Source organism: Sesamum indicum, linkage group LG15 (genome assembly GCF_000512975.1).
Source record: "Sesamum indicum cultivar Zhongzhi No. 13 linkage group LG15, S_indicum_v1.0, whole genome shotgun sequence".
Lineage (NCBI taxonomy): Eukaryota > Viridiplantae > Streptophyta > Magnoliopsida > Lamiales > Pedaliaceae > Sesamum > Sesamum indicum.
Window position 1 is genome coordinate 1,588,077 of NC_026159.1, and position 16,059 is coordinate 1,604,135.

General features: G+C 34.2%; 2 protein-coding genes and 1 long non-coding RNA gene across 5 annotated transcripts; 1 reads left to right on the forward strand and 2 right to left on the reverse strand.

Moving 5' to 3' along the window:
• Positions 893 to 3,643, forward strand: LOC105177397. Its single transcript, XR_849048.2, has 4 exons — positions 893 to 1,010; positions 1,168 to 1,223; positions 1,827 to 2,066; positions 3,363 to 3,643. It is a non-coding gene; the product is annotated as an uncharacterized LOC105177397 (long non-coding RNA).
• Positions 2,234 to 6,518, reverse strand: LOC105177396. 2 transcript variants are annotated; one of them, XM_020698952.1, is made up of 2 exons: positions 5,450 to 6,518; positions 2,234 to 2,605 (listed from the first exon to the last, which is right to left on the reverse strand). In XM_020698952.1, exon 1 carries the CDS (start codon positions 6,369 to 6,371, stop codon positions 5,490 to 5,492), a length of 882 nt encoding a protein of 293 aa, XP_020554611.1. In that variant the 5' UTR covers positions 6,372 to 6,518; the 3' UTR covers positions 2,234 to 2,605; positions 5,450 to 5,489. The 2 variants fall into 2 exon arrangements, with proteins under 2 accessions (XP_020554611.1, XP_011098836.1); XM_011100534.2 differs by having other exon boundaries at positions 2,240 to 2,574; positions 5,450 to 6,517.
• Positions 11,355 to 15,861, reverse strand: LOC105177398 (cytochrome c1-2, heme protein, mitochondrial). Of its 2 annotated transcripts, none has more exons than XM_011100535.2 (8): positions 15,726 to 15,861; positions 14,199 to 14,281; positions 13,547 to 13,767; positions 13,088 to 13,367; positions 12,936 to 13,007; positions 12,158 to 12,274; positions 11,992 to 12,057; positions 11,355 to 11,901 (listed from the first exon to the last, which is right to left on the reverse strand). In XM_011100535.2, exons 2-8 carry the CDS (start codon positions 14,256 to 14,258, stop codon positions 11,785 to 11,787), a joined length of 933 nt encoding a protein of 310 aa, XP_011098837.1. In that variant the 5' UTR covers positions 14,259 to 14,281; positions 15,726 to 15,861; the 3' UTR covers positions 11,355 to 11,784. The 2 variants fall into 2 exon arrangements, with proteins under 2 accessions (XP_011098837.1, XP_020554893.1); XM_020699234.1 differs by lacking the exon at positions 15,726 to 15,861 and adding an exon at positions 15,326 to 15,427.

Genomic DNA, 16,059 nt, shown 5'->3' on the forward strand with positions numbered 1-16,059 from the left:
TTTGCTACCAAATATTACAGGCAAGTCGTAGGATGAAAGATTATGGAGTAGGAAAAGTATGGACTATTTATGTAAAGCTGTGCAGACTTTACCAAAGCATTCAATGTCATTTATTTATTTCTTCCCCTCTATGTACTCTACTTTTTTTCATATAATTGTTTCATTATCATTATTTTATAAAGAAAAAAAATTAGTTATACCACCTTAATTAAACGTAAATTTTATATAACTTAAAAAATTACATTTAGTATTCTCAATATTTATGTATGCTTAATAGATCCATTTGTTAATTGAAATTCATTAAAATTTTCGATATCAAATAATGAATGAAAATATATATATATATATATTTATACTCGATTGATTTATTATTAATTTATTACAGGTTGAACAATATTTATTTGACCAAATTTTAACTCCCCACATGCATTAGTGTGTGAAAATGTATAAGGATAGTGGTCAGAAAAATATTTTGTTTGACCTGTAATAAGTCAATCGAGAGTAAATATGAATTTTTATTTAATTTTTTTTTGTTAATAATAGCAATTTTTTTAGATTTAGACTAATAGATGGATCTATTTGATAGATGTAAATAAAAAGTTAGAGATATTAGATATAATTTTTTAAATTATAAGAGATTAATGTATAATTATAATAAATTTCATAGGAAAATAGTGTAATTATCTCGAGAAAAAATATATTTTCATATGATTAAGTTCTTATTGGGCTAATGGATTTGGAATGGACAAAGCCCAATTAAGAGCTTTTTTACTTCACACTTTGTAAGGCCAATATGGGCCCATATTTGTTGTGGACGAGCCCAACTATAAAAGTTTTAGGCGCCGGCGCGCCTCAATTTAATTTAATCATTATAAAAATGTGAGGAATCCCAACTACCAAATACTATTCGTTTTCCCCTTCTTTTTCTTCCTCTCTAAATTGTGTTGTCCTCAAGTCTCTAACGCATGATTTCTTCAAGCATCTCACACAGAGAATGGCTTCTTAAACAGGTAATGCGACTATGTTTTTCTTCACATGATTAACCGGGCAAAAGTTCTCGTTTCTCGTTTTTTTTTATTATCAAAAATTAAGTTTGATCAGTGCATATTACGAGTAGATACTGAGGTTCATGCCTATGGGATTTGGTAATGTGGAAATTATGTGTAGGTTTTGCGAGGCAGGAAGCGAGAAATGCTGTCTGTTTTCACTGTTTACTAGGCTTTGTAAGTTCAACGATCCACGATCATCTGTGTTTTCGCAGTGTATATAGTTTAGATGCTTTTTCGATTTGTTCTAATTGTTGGCATTCTAAGCATCATTGTCACGATTTGCTCAGAGAAATTGCTTTTACGGATTGTTGGGATTTCATGATCCTTGTATGGATTTGAAGTTTTTCAACTCATGCTTCTGTAACTGTATGAGTTTCTTAATGAAAATGGAAATTATGAATTTGAGTCCGTAGGAATGTCCTTCTATCCAAGCAAAGACTTTAGAGATAATGCGTTAAATTAGATATTTGAACTCTGCAAGCTCAAATACTTCATCCAGAAGTTTATTGGTTTAGTATTTCCATGTATGAATGTGAGGTTTGAATTATCGGCCTCTGTGGGGAGTGGAAGATCTCAGGTTTTGGATTTTATATTCAGGTACATGTTGCAAGTGATCTAAATTTTATTTATCATATGTAACATTTTTTATAATCAGACACATGTTTTTTGGTATCAAATGTTTTTGTATTATATTTTATATTCAGACATGTTGTATGTATCAGAAATTTTATGACAATAGTTGTGCGAAAGTCACTAAGTTCTCATTGCAATTTGAAGTTCCGTTCAGGTGCTCGTTGCCCTAATCATTCTTGAAGGTTTGCATATTCTGCGGTGACCTCTTCAATGCAGCAGAATGGTTTCTTACTTAGAAGAGTTGGGGAATTCAGTTGAATGAGGGAGATTGCCTGATAGAAATACAGGCACTGGACAAATGATTTCCTCCTATATTGCTAACAAATCGCATTTGGATGATCAGGTGATCCATCTCCGTTTCAGTGCAGACGTTTGGGGAAAGAGGTTAGACGTAATTTATGTGCACGCTATGATTTTCTTTTGAAGTACCTTTCTTGTTTTGTCTAGCCAATACATTGTCTAGTGACTGCTTGGCTGAAAAAGTGCACATATCATCTTAAATTTTCATTTCTTATATGAAAGTTTAACTATTAGAAATATTTGTGATCTTTCTATCTTGAACTTTCATAATCATAGTTTAGGGCACCAAGTTCATTTATTCTGGTGGGTACATAACTGGAACATAAAAGTAAAGGTATTGAAAAAGCTGCAAGCTGCCGTTTCAATTATCATGCCAAGACTACATAACTCACCTGTACATCATTCATTACCACGTCTTACAAAAAGGCTTGTTATCCTTTTCAAACCTTTGAAATAATAAGTTTGTTTTCTCAAGTCTTAACCAGCGCAACTGATTCTTTAGTTGGCTGGTATTCAAAGCCAACCAGCTACATATATTTGATATACAGAAGATTTGGCCACTTATTTTGCATCGCACATCTTCAGCATCACCCTAGAACAGAGGTAAAGACACGATCAGCAGACTGCGTAAAAAATCAATTGCATCAATTAGCTAAAGAGTGTAAATTGCTAACCTACATGCTGATTAATATTGTTGGCATCTGTTAAGAAAAATGACATCCACTTCCGTGGAGGGAAAAATCAAAATATGGATGGTGTGATACTGATAACTACACCGAATTACATAATATGTTTTTTCAAATGAGCGAACATTATATTATTACTAGAGAAGATAAATCTAAAGGGTGTTTGAATGAGCTTATATATATAAACTCCTTCAAATATATTATAAGATGTTCCTTAGTGAAAAAAATTGAAGGAAAGAGTTGATGAACTCTCCAAGTAATTAGATGTTAGTATCTCCTACTTAGTTGTCAAAACAAGATACTAAAGAAAAATTGTGCTTTTCCTGACCTTTTTAAAATTTTAATAAATTCCTTTAATTTGATAATTTTAAGTACAAAATTTAATTACTAATAATCTTATAAATTCGTGGCTTGTTTTATCTGAATATTTCATAACTTATGCTTAAAATAAGATGTATATTTGACATGTTATGCTTCAAAAGTATCTGATATATAAAGGAGACAGGAATCTCTTAAATAAATTTAAGCAAACTAATATGAACAGAGGCCTCCGATATTCCCGCTTTAGTAAAGCTGGAGATCTAGAGCTAATTAAACTGGCTGCACACAGGATAGTTTCACCACGAAACCACTTTTCTCCCTCTATTTTTAACATTTTAAGTATATCTTATCTTCCTTGTTTATGGATATCCAGGGCCAATTTTGGATATGTTCAAATCTATTGGGCACGTATGGATATATAAGAATAAGATGAAGTGGAATCCATCCTACGTGGGAGCAGTGATGTTGATAAGTACTTTATCCTGCCTTAACCCAATCCAAGGGCCACGGTTCAGGTTGGACTAGCACATTAGATGCTTTGTTCTTAATTAGCACAAGATATGCGTATGATTTGCCTAATAAAACTCAGTACAAAAGTTTCTCATTACATTTTATATTAGTTAGTTATTCCTATTGAAAGTTAAATGGGAAAGAGAAACTAATGTTCTCAAAATAAGTTACAACTTATAAATTTGATCCTGATAAGTAATTATGTAAATATATAACCATCAAACCTAGGGGAAACAAAAAAATAAAAAGAAAGAAGAAAATATAGCTCTCTGTACGCTAGCAGTAATATGTATTTTATAATACTCTGTAATCAATATAAAAACGGATTAAAGATTTGATTATAAAATTGTCATATATTGACGAAACAAAAATGTACAATCTATCAAATCACAAACAAAATGACTAATTAATTACCGTGGAAACCTGAAACTATTAATTATGATAAAATTGATTACATCTTATTAGAATAATAAAATGGCAAAAAAAATTAACCAATATAATTTCCAAGTATGAAAATCTCTGAGTAATAGGAACTGATGTACACAGGATACAGTAATTGTAACAACTACTACTGTTTCAATCTTGATATGTGATAATAAAAATAATATGAAGGTTTATATTGATAATTTATACCCCTAACTAATTTTGCAGCCAACTAGAGTAGATTAATTAAAGGTAAAACCAAGAAATTTGAAGCTTAGAAATGCTTTCATTTTGTAGTTTTGTGGTCTTTTCCCACTTATATTGGTTCATAATGTTTAAGATTATTATTGATAAAAAAAACAAAACAAGATTATTGCTACTTTTGGTAGGGAAATTTTAATAAGAATGTTGGTGAATTTGAAAAGATAATAGGAATATCGATTTATGCACTTCAGGAGTACTTCGTTTTGCTGTATTAATTTTTAGAGTGTACCATCATATACTATTCATTATTAAGAAAGGTGATTGAGTTCTCTATTTAAGTTAATATTTTGGCATTTCAATAAATATCATACAATATTTCAAAATAGGGATGCAGGCCAAAGTTTATCCTTTTTGGTCCTTTTTGATATTATGCACTTGAATAGTAGACATAAAACGGAACATACCGGAAAAAAGAAGGTTCGGAATGGTTTGAATTTCTAAGGCTTCGTTGTCATCTTTCTGAAATCTTAATTGAATTGATTTTAGAACATTAATAGGGTTATCAAGATAGTAATTAAGAGGGTGACTTTGTTAGGACAGAAGACATACTAATAAATGCAGCTAGAGGCAATTTTCAAAAGAAAAGTAAATTAGTTAAGAAGTATGGATTTTCGCACTCCACCACTTAATCAATTCTTACACTCCACTGTTCTGTTTTGTATACTAGTTAGTGTGTGCGGGACATTAAAACGTGTGTATTTAATTAGTTTAAAAGTTAAGATATAAGATTGTGAGAAGTTTATTAAGAAAAATATTAGATAATGAATAGAATGTTGAAGTTAAGAAGAGAGGAAAAAAAGTAAAAAGTTGGTGAAATAATTTTAAAAAATAAAAAAAAAATGGAGAAAAGAAATATAAGTGAAAATTGAGAAAAATCGGAAAAGATAATGAAATAATTTAAAAGAAATAGCTGACCATAAAATTAAAGACTTACGTGTAAAAAGGAAGCTTTTCAATTTCTGGGTTTAGATTGGGACTAGTCACACCCAATCAATTGTATTAGGAACAAAGTATTAATTAATGCATTTATTATGTGGTTAATTATTTTTTTAAAATTATACACTTACCATATAATAAATGTTAATTAACTTTTTATATGTAACATTAATTAATTTGGATTTGATCCAACCAGATTCAACAAAATCTTCCTGATCTGGCATCTCAGGAGTTAAAGGCAAAAATTAAAGCTCTCAATTTAGGGGAAAGAAAGAAAGAAGAAGAAGAGGAGGAGGAGGAGGAATTTAGTACTAATTTGTTAATCACCTGATAATATTGTTGTGAAATTAGGCGTATGTTGCCCCATCTAAATGCCCAAACCTAGCGCGGTGTTGACGTCCAATTTCCATGCAAACCCTGCGAATTGCATCCTCCACACATCGCACGGCACTACTCTATTCCACACATGCCCATGCTTTGTCTGCTGAATCATCCTCACTCTGCATGCAAATGACGGACTATAATGGGGCAAATTTTCTTTCACCACCAACCACACCATAATCCCATTCCCCCACATCTCTCCTTCCGCAACCATCTTTCTATACGCCTCGTTAACCCACACCACGTTATGCGTGCCGTCGGATACGAACCCAGGACACGTGTCCCCCTGCAGCCTGTTGATCTTCTCCCCATCTGAAAACCCTAACCCTACTCCACTTTCTATGAATATTTCCGTCACACCTTCCACGATTATCCACGTCTTCATGACGGATCGGACGCTTCCTAGCGCCGCCGTCCCACCACCACCGCCGGTATCCAACTTCTCGTAAGTATCTTCATCATCTACTTTATATAGATCTATACTCCGATTTTCTTCAACTTTTTGGCCACTACTATCATCGCAGCTCTTATCACTCTCAGATCTCTCCGGTAGAAGTTGAAGCGTCACCACTCTTTTCTCCGGCCACGCTTCGTCTTCAACTCCTGATTTTTCCGGCGGCGACGATCTTCGGCCGCCTTCCTCAGCTTTTCTCTTAGTGCTTTGCCGACCGCGAACCCTAACGTACTTCCTTTTAGTTCTCCTTCCATGTTTGGACGAACAGTTTCTCCTCTCCTGCTCCACCGCAGCGGGAACCGCTTCCCCACCAGCGGGCTTCGGCGCAATCGGTCGGAATCTGAGCATAATCCGTTGCATTACCGAGTAAGTGGTATTCTCCGATGATTTCACGGCACAAGAACCCCCGCGCATCTATATTTATATATATGTGCAAAAGCCAACTAAAACCAATCAACTGCATAAATTACCAAATCGAAATCTGAAAAGCCAAAGATTTATTGAAATCTCGGTCGCAGCAAAAACAACAAACAAGAAGAACAAAAGTAAAAAGCGGTGTATGAAGTGGTGACAGATGTTCGATGCATAAAAATGTTTGAAAAAAAGGGGGGGGGAGAGAGCTGACAGTTGGGGGTAGGAGAATCAGCTAATAAGAGAACGCAACGTGGGGGGGGAATTGCCAGAGATAAGGGGACACCTAACCATTCCTTGGGAATCATGGTGTTTTTTCAGTAGTAGTGAAATGGGAAGGTTCCAGAGCAGCGACACGTGTGTGCTTTAGTGTGTTGATAATGGTGAAAGGTACAGGTTAGCAGATTATATATGTATGTATCAACCTCACTCGCCATTGCTTGCATGTATGTCTACTACTCATCACCAAATTTGAGTTTTCAGACCCTAAATTATTAATATTTTCTACTAATTAGGGTTTCAGTTTTGACGAATTAGAGGTGAAGTAATTGGGGTTCACACCTGATTAGAGATGCTACCTGTTGTTACATAAACTTTAATTGCCAGCAACTAAGCTTGATTATGCAAATGTTCAATAAGCATTTATAATTCAACACATGATAGTTAACTGTAAAAATGTTATTTGCCATGAAATTATCCGTCAGGTGATGTTGTCAAACTTAATTTGAATACAAATTTTGTTATAGGAACATACTTATTTTTCTTAAAGTGCGAGTCCAACCATGTGACCACTTCAATTTTGGAGGCATAAAAATCTATATGAATGGAAAAATATTTGTTCGAATTAGATTTGGTTAAATCAAATCAATAACAAAATAAATATATAATATTTGTCATGTAATTTGTCACTTTCTCTAAACTGTACATTAAATGCACGATAAGAATATTGCACTTGTCATGTAATTGATATAAAGTTGAGTTAGATTAAAATTTCCCATATGAAATGTTGGATTATAGCTAGTCATTATATATCCTCAGTAAATAGTGCATCAATTACTTATAATTCACCATGTAATTATTTTTGTAACAGTATATATGGCATATATGCATTAATTTCTTATAATTTATATCTGTTGCATTATAACTGACCTAGTAGTACTACTATATATGAAGTTATCATGCGGCATGATATTATGGCAGGTCACTCTAATTAACACTCCCTAGCTACTACATATATATACACACTAAATTAAGTTTTAATCTACTTAATTAGTACCATATACAACTTTAAGTTCATTTCTTCGTCAGAATAATTAAAATATATATCACTATGCGATCTTGGTATTCCCATGATTTTCACGGGAATATAGGTACGGGTATTATACCTTATTAATTGATTGACAACATGTTGACTATTCATATATATATATGATCATATATATAGAATGGTGATAAAATTAATTATATGGATATAAATGAATTTAGTATTTCTTATTTTCATCTTATATTATGTTCTCTACTTAAGCTACCACATTATTTGTATATATATAATATAAATACTTATAATTTGAAATAAAGTATCTGAATTGTTTTAATTTGACTGAATTCATCAAGAGATCGCAAAGAATTAGCTCCACATTAATTATATATATATATATACGTACGCCTCATTTCTCAAATTAATCATCTCTATAAAATTGTGGTTAACAATATAAATTGATGATAATAAATACTAATTATCTTAACTTATTCTGCCTTTTATATAGTATGTACGATTAATCGATTATAGCATGAAAACATAATGATAATAAAAGAAGTAGTATTCAGATATTTAATTTGCTGGCTACCGTGCAATTATTACACAACTAATTGGATCATATTAATGAAAGCATACTTAATAAATTAATAATTATCCATCATGCTAATTTTTCTCTCTCTCTCTCTCTTTTTTTTTTTAAGAAAAGAAAAGAAAAGAAAATAGTAATAATTGATGAAGAGTGAGTACGTAGGGCAATTAAGGAGAGAGCGCAGGTGCACGAGGTGGCGATGCGAGTGAGGTGGAAGATGTATTGGGTAAGAGGATATGTTATACGTGGAAGGTTTTGTTAGGTGATGGATTCAGACATTGCCCATTTGTTGTGGTTGGAACCATTTCATTGATGCCCCTCCAAAATTAATTAATTAATTAATTACCCCACACATAAATTTGGACCAATCCTATATATCCTCCTCTCTCCCCCTTCATTATTTAACTTAATACAATTAATGTCCACATTCATCTCACAGATTTTCTAATGTTTCATCTATTTTTATATATGTAGATAAAAACATGAATAATCACACATCTGTATCCCATGTTATAATTGCCTTTTCAGCCGCACACTATTCTGAGAAGACCTAATATTTTGGAGCACAAAGAAGCAAATGTCTCATTTTCTGACATGTGAAAAAGTCGTAATCTTGATGTTACATATATGCAATAAGTTGAAGGTTAAATCTTGACAAACAATCCTTAAACATTGCCCCCTCCAATAATTGCAAATATTCTTGCAATTCTTTGGTAATCCGCATCATAACTCCACTTTCACCATAGCTCTTTGTTTCTCTAATATTTTCATGTGATGCTGATGTGCGCCCCATCATATATATACCCTTTTCGATATTCAATTACACTATTCCTTTTCAATCAATAAATTTTAATACGAATTTCACTCTCTCCACCATTACAATCAACCCATTCATTACACATGTATGTATGTGTAATGAATGTATAGTCAAGATTAGGAGGAGGAGAGGAGTATTTATAGATGGGTGGTTTATGTTGTGACATGGTACTCTACAATGTAGTAAGTGTTGATTGGTGGTACGGGGGATCTTGTGGGACCCCTGAAAAAGCATCGTATCTTAGGAAAAGAGTTGGTTTGATTGGGGGCGATGGGAGTGGCCAATCAGAGTGCGGACACATAGCATAAGCACTTGATAGTGTGGGACTAGTTTTGTCATTAATAACTAGATGCGTGCCTCATTATATCATCTAAGCTCTCCACCCTCCCTCTCTCTACAATTACTTCACCTTTTCTAGGATTATGTTCTTTACTATTTGCTCCTCCCACCATTTTCTTTTTTAATTTTTATTTTCTGTTCAGAAAAATTATAGTGTATATATATTTAAGGTATTTTAGTGATGAGTTTCAAGAATTTGCCACTCAGATAAAAGAATTCTCACAAGAATTCACTCTGGAAAAGCTTTTCGTGATGATTTTTCAATGTTCCAGTGATGAGATAAACAGTTTAATTCAAACTTTGAGTACTTAATCTGAGAAATGTCAATATGAAATCTCTAATAAGACCCTAATGAAGAGTTTTCAAAAGTTCTCTTGCATGAACCCTTAATATGATATGCTCTAATATAAATGATTGTAACCTCTGAAAAGTCCGCCAACGGCTATATATAAATATTTTCATACCACATCAAATTATGAATAATAATAAATTGAATACATATCTTCAGTGTTATTCAAATTCATTTTCTTAAAAAATATTAGCTTCGATTGACATACCAAAATTTCACCAAGTATTTTTGAAAAAAATATTTACAAAAAAAGTTGGGGTATTTATTGACATATCATGATAGAGGGAAAATAATAGTTTTTGTCCTATAAGTTAGATCCGTTTCACTTTTGGTCCTATTCATTACGAAATTAGTACTTTTAGTCCTGTAACTTATAAAAATTAGCACTTTTTATCTTCATTCATTTTTTTGTCTACAATTTAATAGTGTAATGCACGTGCCTAGCATTGTGATCATTAAGTATTTTGGCTGTAGAGAAAGTTGGTTTATTTTTCAATTTGGGACCATTTTTAAGAAAAAATATAACTATATTTGAGTAGAAAAAATAAATCTTAAAAAAAATTAGGACAAAAAATATAGCGATTTCTCTCCTAACACAAAAATTAAATCCTTTCCTTCCCATATATTTTATACACAAAGAATCATGTCTTCCACAAGTGAATCAAATAGGCTAAATGAAGCACTCATATGCTACTATTAAAAAAAGAGCTAATTTTTTCTCTAACAAAAAAAACTTAACAATAATGTATTAGGCATGTGATCTACATCGTTAAATTGTAAATAAAAAAGTGGATGAAGGCCAAAATTGTTAATTTTATAAGTTATGGAGTTAAAAATGCTAATCTCGTAATGAACTGGAGTAATATGAACTTAATTTATAAAACTAAAAACACTATTTCCTCTCTTATAGATAATTAAATATTCATTATACCTCGAATAATATTCGAGTGATAATATCCACCTTTTCAAGTGAGAAGAATATAACATATCATATGATGGCTTGTGAATATTACCCTTTTGTCAGATTAAAGTTCTATTGACATTTTTGACCCAAACAAATTGCTGCGCCTTAAATGGTGTCTCTCCCATTTAAAGCATAAACCCTCGTCACATTCACTTTTTTAATCATCTCTTTCTTTTATAATGGACATTGGAATCTAACAACACTAACCACTGAAAGCTGCAAATTCTCTATTATTTGGAAGTGATGCCTGGCTGCTCCTCTTACGTAAACTTCAAAGATTTCCATTGTCTTAGACCTTCAATTTTAATGAACAAATTACAACCCCCCCCCCCCCCCCTGTAAAAAAACAAATCACACCCCCCCCCCCCCACCAATATATATATCACGATATTCTGTATGAGAAGAATGTCTTTCTTAGTCATTAAAGTCCAAAATTCAAACATCATGTTCAGGGTTCCCCCATTTATGTGCTTTTCTTGGGCAGATACTTAGGAATTGAAAGCTAACATTAATCCCACACCTTAAAAAAATATATCAAAATTAATTCCAAACATTGCAAATCTTTCATGACAGAACTAACTTTGCAAAGTTTTTCTAAAGTGTTTATATTGACTATTTCAGGAAACATGAGATAAATTATTACAAACCACCCTATACTTTGAGACCAAAATTGCAATTTTATCCGGAGAATTGATTATTTTGCAAAGATGCATACGGTAATTCCACCATATCATCAATCATGCAATACATACAATCCAACAAAAAATCAAATTCAGAAAAAGGCGTTACTTGTCCCGTTGATGGCACAACTCGTTTTCGTACAGAGCTCCAAAAGAATAACATCAGCCTGCATTATCTAAAGCATTGAGCAATATCAAGCTTCTTACTTTGTTCCGTTCTCATCAGCTGAGAATTGAAGAAAAAATTTCACTAGCATGTATTCCTTATTCTTTGTGAAATTGGGAAACAATTGGTTGTGCATTACCAAAAAAACAGTTCCAGCTGGTTTTGTGCAGCGGATTATAAGTAGTACACCAGAAGATAGTTATTTGTGGACTCGGATTGTTGAGATGCAAAATGTGCAGAGATGCCAAGGAAGTCTAGTTGACAACATCAAGCACCAGCTTCCGAGACTTGAGCACAGACCACCTCAAGCGCCTATAGTAACCAGCTTGAAGAAGTGCCAGTGAGAGAACAAATATCCACTTGAATCCCATCTGTTATAGTAATTCGGCAAGCTAGCATGTTAAAGAGATGCGGAATAGATAATTTTAGTTCAATTTGAATACATTTGAGTAATAGCTTACCAGTTTTCTCTCTTCCATTTCAGGCTCTGCCGCCCAGGATAAAAATGAGACCACATCCTTCCCCATCTAGTAGGATGAGCGGGAGATAAAAAAGATGAGTGTGCTGATAATGAAGACGTGAATGCAGGCCTTTTAAAATGTAAAGAAGAATAACCGCTGAACTTACCTGAGCTTCAGTTGCAGGGGTACCATCCTCATACTCAACGGCACCATCATTAAGCATTTTAGGCATGGCTATAGCGCCCCCAGGGAAGTAAGGATTATAGTGCAATCCTTCACGAATCTAAAAGAGGAAATAAGTTGCATTGTTAGCATATCCACCAAATAAAGCCAACTTCCACCCCTAAAATAAAAACAACAATATTACAACATTATCAGTAACGGCAAACGGTAGTTGAATGCCTAAATGAACTTGTCCCAGGGATAAAGGGCAAAAACAATTCAAAAATAATATCTTGGAAGCTTATTTTGAAAACAGTGAAAATATTATAGGAAACATAAACCAATTTTTTGAAAGATGCAGCGAATGCAAAACCACCAGAATGATTGGAGCATAAAACCCCTAAGGAAATCCTCAGGCCCTCAGTCACATGGAATAATGCATCAGGTTTTGTGACCATAGAACATTGGCATCTCGTCTCCCCAGCAAAATGAATGAAACCAAACATGCACCACTCAATCAGCATTGAGCAAGTTTAACCTAGCTGGACAATCTTCTAAACCAAACAAAAGGGCTGGTACAGTCACTATGAGGAATATAGAAGAGAAAACACTAGATGCAACAGACTGGAAAATAGCGGGATGCACATGCAAGCTTCATCTTTACATTTTCTTGTAGCCCAGATGTTGCCCATTACGATCACTAACTGGTAATATACAAAAAGTGTAAAGTTGGCAGTTGTTTGTCAAGTAAAACAAATAAAAGATCAGTCAGAAGAACTCACTGAAACACCAGCAGGAGGATCACGGTATCCAGTTAGAAGTGCAAAAACATAATTTTGACCATTGTGACGAGCCTAAGAAGGGGAAAGAGAGAAATTAGCTGAGACAAATAAGACTTCCAAATAAAATAACAGGGTGGAAAGCCATGGCATACTTTGGTAATAAGACTTAAATCTGGAGGATAGGCCCCTCCATTTGCAAACCTAGCTGCTTGTTCATTTGCATATGGCTGAGGAAATCGATCACTCAGTTTTCCAGGACGCGTAAACATCTCGCCTTCATCATTAGGCCCATCAACTACCTCAATCTCAGCTGCCATAGCCTTAGTTTCCTCCTCTGTATATGCCACACCTACCAAGTCACGGTATGAAATTAAGGACATGGAATGGCAGGACGCACATACTTGTTGGTAAACCTGGTGACCACGACGAATCCTGTTTTAAATGACCAGAATATGTCAAATACAACAATGGTGACATAGTTGTCAGTTCATCCAACTTGGAGACAAATATTACATAAACAGAGCTGCTTATAGATTCGAAGAGGAATCTTGAGTTGGATAAAGAACATATTTTAAAGAAAAAAAGGTAGATAAACTAATGAAAGTACTCACGAAGCGTGGTCATATGAACTTAGAATGCCCTGGTGGGGCCAAGGATAGTTAGGGACATCCAGACCATGTTCAGCCTCATCACAGGATGAGATTGTTGCAAAACATGAAATCCCTGATACACCTGCTCCAAAGAGGGCCAATGCCCTCAAGGACTTTGTGGTGGTAGATCCAACTCCTTCATGCTGTTTCCGGAAAATACGAGACGACAAGGCTGGCGCAGACTGAGAGGAAAAAATGAACTAGTCATTTCTCTTCTCACCAGAAAAGGGAGAGAGAGAGAGAAAACAAGTTTGTTTGACAATCCTGCAAACTGATCATGATGATGTGTAGCTTTAGTCCATAAAACAAAAAATGTGGATTCTTTTGTCATTCATTCACCAGATAAGAAAGACAAGTCTTAACTTTTACTCATAAAGTATAATAACTTGTGATCATAACATCTGGGTGAAGAATAGAGGTACACTTGAATGCAACCCTTTCAGTGTAGGTAGGCAATCCCGGTACACTAATTTTATTATAATCAAGTTTCATATGTTTCGATTCTATCGTTGTGACAACATGCAGGCCATTTAGCATAAGTCGACACAATATTAAGGGAACAGAAGAAAATAGCAGATTTCATGGAAAAGAAAATCCATAGTAGGATTTTTACACTGGTTCGTGACTGAAGTCTCTCTCTCAGCAACCGGTGAATTACTCTACCTCCAAACATCTTTAATTAGCACCCTGTTTATTCTGAAACAAGAAGAAAGAGCAGATAAAATATATGATGAAAAAAACTCAACAGTGTAAATACACAATGGAAAATGAGCAGCATTTGCTGAGTCAACCCATGAAAGAGATGGAGAAACATGTGTTAAACATATTATTCACATTTCTTTGATTTTAATTCACTGTTCACAGCACACAGTAATACAGTTAATAAGTCGGAAATTCAGTAGGCTTAAATTGGTAATAACATATTGAAGCATCTGCCTTTCATCACTCACTTGTTCATATTCAATAAAACATATGTGGAACAATTGTATCACTTTTCTGCTCTGCAAGCATGCAGCTATGTAAACACAAGAAAGAGCTGCTTGTATTTTCAGCAACTGGATATATATAAGTATATTACAAATTTAACTTTTCTGAGCTTTTGGACTGAGATAAGCATTTGATGACATAAAGCAACTCAACAATCTTGCGGTCTTCAATGCAAATATTTTGACATAATATTCTTTGACTCCCAACCTTGAAGGAGGTCAAGGATGGGCCGCTGGTCTCATCTAATCCTTGGTAATTCCAAAACCTCAATATAATGTCTTTAGTCTCATCTACAGCAACTCTCATTTCAGGAAGTGTGAGATCTCCCGCGGTAGTTTTAGATCTTAGCTGTAACTTGGCTTATCTCTCAAAGAATATATGCAATACCAAGCACTTTCTTCTTTAAAGATAGCAGAAAGAAAATATTACTTTTCCATTAACTGAGGCTAGAGACTATCTATTCTTCACATATAGAAAGAAAATATTACTTTTCCATTAACTGAGGCTAGAGACTATCTATTCTTCACATATACGAGGCCTATGTCAAAAATACCAATAACTCTTCAGTAACAGATATCAAAGGCTGTTTCCAGCCTCATAGCTCAGGATGCTCATTCCCAATCTACACCAGCAACTAATCTTTTGTGTATGCCAAAAGGGCATTCAAAACATACCAAAAATCTGTACAAACAAGCAGTCTTTGCATAAACCAATCTCAATATAATTCCAGGAATCAAGAGTAAGACATCTTACACCAGCAATCACGATGTCACACAGATATCATAACATCCCATAAGATCTATTTTGCGTCAGCTAAGGCATTCTTGCAGATGTTAATCTACTCTCCAACACTGCCTGAGAGTAAAGACCAGGGGAAAAGCAGAAATCCTAAAAAAATCATATCACCATGCCACTCAACAACGCAATCAACATTCGCGCACTGGGAACGCTAAAATCATACAGGCACAAATCATTTGCAGCTCGAATTTAGACATTTACAAGATAATCAATCGAAAAGAATACCACAGCATCTTTAGAACGCAGTCATAACTTCATAGTCAAAAAATACATATGAAGAAGATATGTATGCATAACCCTATGAAGCAAAGATTAAGAGGCCACGGAGAGAAAACAAAAAAACAAAAAAAATCACCTGGAAATAAGGAGAAGCTGATCGGGGGGCGGGGGTTGGGAAGATCCGAGAAAGGAAGAAGGAGACCAGTCTTCGAGATTTGCAGATGCTTCGGAATGGTAAAGTTGAGAGGTTTTTTTTCGATGGTCTAAAACGGATGGGCCATTTGTGGGCTCATATCGGCCCAAAGTGATCACAAGTTTAAAATTGGACATCATGAGTCCACCATATAATTGGGCCTGATATTTAGACATCTGTGTCCACTAAGTAATTGGGCCTCAACATTTGGACATAAGAGCCAATTGAGCAATTGGGCCTCCTCATATCGACATCTGAAGTCCACTGAGAAATTGGG